The following is a 6,245-nucleotide window of genomic DNA, read 5'->3' on the forward strand; positions in this document are numbered from 1 at the left end:
CTTTACCCAAAATGGAAATTTTAAAGTTTTCTCAAATGAATTATTGGAAAACAAATGTGGTGCAGTTTTGCTGCTCAAGCTTTAATACTGATGCCCAAAACTGTGGATAGAAAAAAAAAAATCGTGCTGAAGAGAGACAATATTTTGGTTTTACATTGAGACACTTAAAATGAGTGTAAAATTGACTTGGCTGCAGTTTTGAACAGAATGTTCAAAATTTATTTTTCAGTCCTATAAATCTCATATTCCACCACGGTTTTAACTGAAAATGATTTTTATTGGTTTTCAAGAAAACACAAAATTCTCCATTTGTATACCAATCAAAACTAATGCCAGGGAATCCTGTTTCATTCAGCACAATTCATGGCAAATGCAGTGACTGTTAAAATGTCCAAACGAAATAAAAACTTGATCATGTGGTACTGCCACTCAGCCTGCAGACTTCATTCTTTGACGACATGCACACCAGAGTGTAGTCTAACGATTGGCTCTATGATGGATGACGGCCTACCGTTCAACATTTAACACCAAAACTTACAAACATAATATTACAAAAACTAATTCCTCCCTGCCGGTCTCATCAGCATTACGAGGATTTCACAAAAGCTGCTTTGTAGTCGTGTTTCAGTTCCTCGTTCCTACTGTCCGGGCTGGTTTCAGACTCCTCTGAAGTTTTTTCTTCCGGCTCAGGATCGCTGCCTTTGTCCTGAGCTTCTGTGGGCTCTTTCTCACTGGTGGACTTCTCTGGCTCAGCTTCTTTTGTCTGTCCATCCACTGGTGGTGAAGGGATCAACTCTGGCTGGGTTTCAGACTGAGGATAAGAGAGCCAAAAGATGATTTACTTATAATTAGTATTAGTATGATATTACCAGTGTTGGGGAGTAACGGAATACATGTACTGCCGTTACGTATTTAAAATACAAAATATGAGTAACTGTATTCTGTTACAGTTACCGTTTAAAAGGGTGGTATTTAGAATACAGTTACTTTGTTGAAATAAATGGATTACACTGCGGTACTTTCCTGTTTCATATTGTGGCGGGTCAGGACTGTTTGAGTTTTGTTTGCTACGTTCTGTTGTTCCAGGTGGCAGCGTTACGGTTGCCATGGTTACAGGGTGACGCTCTCTCTCTGCGTGTTTCCTGGGTGATAGAGGCCTTTTTGTTGTTGTTGTGCTAAGCTAATAGGCAGAATGCTACCGGTATAGCTCTAAAGAATGTAGCATCATTGGCAGTGTAGTCCGTGTTGCAGGGAGAATGGATTGCCATACGCGTTATGTGTCTGTGAGCGAGGGAGGGAGAAAAAGGGGAGTGGAAAGGTACGAGTTGTCATCGAGGAAAAACGGCAGCTGGAAGCATGTAAATATAATAATAACCACTGCAGCCAAGAAGAGTGCCTGGCGAGCCCAGTTGTAAGTAAGCTATTAAGACTCGACTGTACACCGTGTTCGTGTTTTCCTCCAAAAACAATAAGTTCCGTTGGAGCAGCCTTTCAACGCCTCTCTCTGTCTCTCGCAAGCAAAGTTGACCACAACAAAGTAAAACTATTTTTCGGCTACGAGCCGACAGCGACCCCGCCGCATTAGTCAGAGGTCCCTTTACTACAGTTCGGAGTCGCGGACCTTCAGTAATAGTAATAAATCACACAGCAATAGTACATTCATGTAGTTGTAAACAGCATGATAATATATTAAGTAATCCAAAGTATTCAGAATACGTTACTCTCATTGAGTAACGTAACGGAATACGTTACAGAATACATTTTGGGGCATGTATTCTGTATTCTGTAATGGAATATATTTTAAAAGTAACCTTCCCAACACTGGATATTACTTCTGTTCACATGGAAGCAGGTTGCCTGGTAACAGAATATCCCAAAAGTCCAGAGTGTAAACAGATGTGCCTGCAATTTGGCAGATATTTCTGCCAAATTGTTTTGTCACAAATTATTATCAGCAATGCAATATGCAAAATATGGTTTCCCAATTAAAATGGAGAGTTGTAGTTCAAAACCTTGAAATACAATTTAGGAATGTAAACATTTACATGAAAAGAAATATAGAGTTACCTCCAAATCTGTCAAATCTTAAAGTCTAAAGCATAGGTGTGAAACTGGCCCGCAGCCTACTTACATTTGGCCCGCGAAGCCATACCAAATTACTATCAGAGCTGGCCTACTGGTATTATACAGCTAATATATATATCGTTTAGTATTAAGCTTTGCTTGTTCCATATTAAGTTTTTCAGCAAAACGTGTTTGAGTCCATAAGAAAAGATTCATTCTTATATCTGGAGGAATAAATATATTTCAATAAATATTAACGTTATCCCGCGACTTTGTTCCAGTTTTGAATTTTGGCCCACTGTGTATTTGAGTTTGACACCCCTGCTCTAAAGTATTTAAAGTATTACAATTTGGATGCTCGGTATCTTCATCAAGCTGCAGTTTTAAAACAAACATGAATAACAAATCATTTAATTTCATGTCACTTAAAAATGATTTGAGTCATCCAAAGCATTGCCTGTTTTGTCATCTGAGATTCAGAAGAATAGCAAACTAACCAGTTAGAAAACTGAAACAAGATGCTTCTGATATGCAGCTGTATTGTATCTTAACACAGCTTACTACACCAGTCATCTACAACATCATAATAACCACTGACTACTGACGTGAATAACACTGAGCATCTCAATCGAGTGCAAATTAGGGCTGGGACTCATTGGGTATTGGCACTGAAGTAATAACAGCAACATACTAACTGCATCCCTCTGTGGCTCTAAGGTTGGTTTCAATACGTTTTTATGCTTAGACAGTGAAAAAAAGATATGTAGATTTTACAGGATGCGCACATAATAAATTAAAGGATTTAGCATAACATCCAGTTATAATTAAAAGTAAGTGTTTCTGGATCTACTACACCTTTGTTTTCTGCCTTTTTTCTATATAGTCTAGCATGTATGACCCCTCACCTCACTGAAACCCAGACCACAATGTCTCCGGTTGCGTCCTGACAACTTCCCATCCATTCCCTGCTGGTACTGCAGCTCCAGCTGCTCATTGATCTTCTGATCTTCCTGACCTGCAGAGGAGACACCAGTCACAGCAGGCACAACCAGCCAGTACAGCTCTATCCAAGAATGGATAGACCTGTGCGGCGGATGTGTGGTAGCAAAGCCGATTTAATTGTTTTGGGCGTAAGGATGACACAGCATGTGTGAGAGGTGCAGGATGACAGTTTGCGAAAGCAGAGCTAATACCACATTTTCCAAAAACTAAATAACAAGCTTACCGCTGCGGAAGTGAGATGTTGACTTGTGGTCACCAATGACAAGACGCCCAGTGTGTTCTTTCTGTAAAACAGCAACAGTCCCACTTTACCTTAACTGTCACAACTTCAGGCAGTGAAGCATGAAGTAACAGGGCCTATTTTTATTTTGCTTTGGTCTGTGAGTCTCCAATAAAATGAATCAAAACACAAACAAACCTTGCCCGCGCCCATCAGCCGTAAAAACTTTTGTTTTCTCTCATCGCTTCCCAAATCAGCAGAGGCCCACTGTGTACCCCCATCCTGCAAAGGCAAACATTCTCATCATGTGGATGTTCAAACAAGAGCATCAAGAGCCAGACTGAATCAAAAACATGATTCTGATATCATTACCTTTAAAAAAAAGAAAGATTATTTTGAAACAGTCATAAATGTTTCTGATCAGCAGGGCTAGACGTCCCTTTTTCTGACCACACCTCAACTCACCTGTTTTTTTTGTTGTTCATTAATTATGAATTAAGTTGTGCATTATCTGCAATCCTGCTTTCAGTCCTGTTTTCATTAGTTTAGTTTATTAGCATGACGCCTGAAGCATTTTCCTGTTTGTTGCAATTTAAGCCACTTTTCAAGAAAAGATGCAAAGCATTTGATGGCTGAAGGTTGTTACTCATAGACAATAAACATGGCCTTATATCACTACAGCGTCATTATTTTGGGATTTTGCAGCTTTTTTTATAATATGCTCTTGCTGCACCACTGAGGTTTCTGTGAACCTAAACTCATCTCTGTTCACTCAGACATTTCTGTAACACGCTTTGTACCAGTGAAAGGGGAAATTCTAATGTTTTTCATTCTTTTAATTTTATATTCTATTATCGTCTCGTCTTTTGCATGTTTCATTTTTAAAAATTTATTTTTTTGTAAGGGATTTATTCTGTAAAACAGTGCAATATGAAACAAACAATGCATGTGTTATTTATCAATAATAGTAATTAAAATCAGGTTCAAATAGTGGTGACTTACACGTATCTCCATCGACAGCAATAAATGTGTCATAACTTCTTTTTTTTTATATACACAAAATGATAATTACCCAACAATGACACCACAGTGACTTTAATATCTAAATAAAATACATAAGTAAATATTATCTGCTTACATTCGGGCCAAAACAAAGAGAAAACATAGTAAATATTATATCGTAGTTCATGTAATATAGTTTTGAGTCATCCTAAAAAGGGGAATGAGTTCAATAAACTTTCCTATTCTAACAATCACGCTTTGAATCCCAGCGTTAGCAAACCTGCTACAGCGACGCTAGCCGTTCCCTGGTGGTTCGTAGCTCTCGCCCAGGGCTAGTTTCGTTTTTAAGCGTTTTACTCACTTGACTGGGAGACGCCGATCGTTTTGTTCCATGCCTGTCCTCTGGAGAGCTCATTGTGAACGAAAACTTTAGAAAAATATCGACAAAATATCATGCCACCTAGCAAAAGCTAGCAGGCTATGTCAACAATCCTGCTATCCCCACTTCCTGTGCAGTCTTCTTCGTTTGTGTTGCTGCTGGTTGTGTCGACTCTGTGCCGCCACACTGCGGAGAGTTCTCCTCACAACAAAAACTCGTTATCAAATCTACTTAGCGGTTATTTCCTGGTCTCTCTCTCTCTCTCTCTCTCTCTCTCTCTCTCTCTCTCTCTCTCTCTCTCTCTCTGTGTGTGTGTTTAGATAGAAACTTAGCACAAAAAGTGAGGCATTGTTGTAACAATGCTTCTTGACAATAAATCTTATACTCCTGGAAAGCCTGTTTACCCCCCACCCCCCCTAAATGGTGTTATCACCTCTGTCAATTGTCATACACATTTACAACAGTCAGCCACTTCCTCCTCATGTTGGTCACCAGCTTGGTCACACTGCTGTGGTGTGGCATCCCATTCTTCAACTAGCATTTGTCACAAGTCAGCCAATGTGCTTGGTCACTCTGGAATAAACAGCACACCCAAACTGCTCCCACGAATGTTCAGTAGGGTTGAGGTCAGGACTGTAGGCAGGTCATTCCATCTTCTTCACTCCCAAACTCTGGAGGCAGCCTCTGGTAAACCCCGCTCTGTGGGGACAAGTGTTGTCATCCTGGAGGATAGCATTTGGCCCAATACTGCAGAGACCATATCTCTGCAATATTGGGCCAAATGATTGCCTCTGGTTGCAGAATCTAATCTCAATATCTCTGCATTGAGATTGCCTCCTGTGATGACAAGCTTAGTTTTTCAAGTGAGGGAGATGACGCCCTACACCATCACACTGCCTCCATCAAAAGTTGTTATGAGCCTTGACCTGTAGAAGACTTCCTGCGGTTCCTAAGTGCTCACAGATTGAGGGAACAGTCTTTTTGTCATGTCATTTTCTTGGGATGCCCACTTGATGGCCTGTTTCTGTCATCCCTCCTTGGAACTTGTTCTTTAATCTGGAGATGGTCGTCCCCCCCACCACCCCCCCCCCGGAAGTTGGCCTATGGCAAGGTTTTCAGGGACACAACCCAGCTACTCAACTCTGCTGCTCAACCCACAAATGCAGTGGAAATAAACAGGCTTTCCAACTGTATTTGATTATTTAATGCCAAGGAGCATTGAAATAATAATAATACCAATAATAATAATAATAATAATAATAGTAATAATAGTAATAATAATAATAGTAGTAGTAATAATAATAATGATTAAAAAAAATCCGCTCAACATAAAGTTTTTGTTGTATTATAATTGTATTTTATAATTAAATTTGGACAAGCTGGAGTCAGATGAAGTCAGAAATTAAATAAACATTCAAAAACTGGAACATTTTTTTCTATTCATCAATGAAAGTAAATACCTGTATTTTGCGATCTTAACAATAAATAAAAACCCCAAAGTGTTTTGCTATTTTTCTGCTTTTTGAAATTTCAAACTTTGAAATTTCATGGACTACAAAAGCAATAGTTATTTTAACA

The 6,245-nt window shown here is 39.3% G+C and overlaps 1 protein-coding gene across 1 annotated transcript; it reads right to left on the bottom strand.

Annotated features, from left to right (window-relative positions):
* Positions 1 to 256: 256 nt before the first annotated feature.
* Positions 257 to 4,851, bottom strand: lg7h11orf58 (linkage group 7 C11orf58 homolog). The gene is made up of 5 exons (XM_004564495.2): positions 4,650 to 4,851; positions 3,485 to 3,568; positions 3,290 to 3,350; positions 2,970 to 3,079; positions 257 to 811 (listed from the first exon to the last, which is right to left on the bottom strand). Exons 1-5 carry the CDS (start codon positions 4,701 to 4,703, stop codon positions 587 to 589), a joined length of 534 nt encoding a protein of 177 aa, XP_004564552.1. The 5' UTR covers positions 4,704 to 4,851; the 3' UTR covers positions 257 to 586.
* Between the last annotated feature and the right edge of the window lie 1,394 nt (positions 4,852 to 6,245).

The sequence above is a fragment of the Maylandia zebra genome, linkage group LG7 (assembly GCF_041146795.1).
Source record: "Maylandia zebra isolate NMK-2024a linkage group LG7, Mzebra_GT3a, whole genome shotgun sequence".
Taxonomy (NCBI): Eukaryota; Metazoa; Chordata; class Actinopteri; order Cichliformes; family Cichlidae; genus Maylandia; species Maylandia zebra.

Excerpts from the sequence above, each read along its gene's own strand:
- lg7h11orf58 (XM_004564495.2), bottom strand. The coding sequence starts at position 4,703 with ATGAGCTCTCCAGAGGACAGGCATGGAACAAAACGATCGGCGTCTCCC. Across the intron at positions 3,569-4,649 it reads GATCGGCGTCTCCCAGTCAA|GATGGGGGTACACAGTGGGC; the intron begins GTGAGTAAAACG and ends TTGCCTTTGCAG. Across the intron at positions 812-2,969 it reads GTGGTCTGGGTTTCAGTGAG|TCTGAAACCCAGCCAGAGTT; the intron begins GTGAGGGGTCAT and ends TCTTATCCTCAG.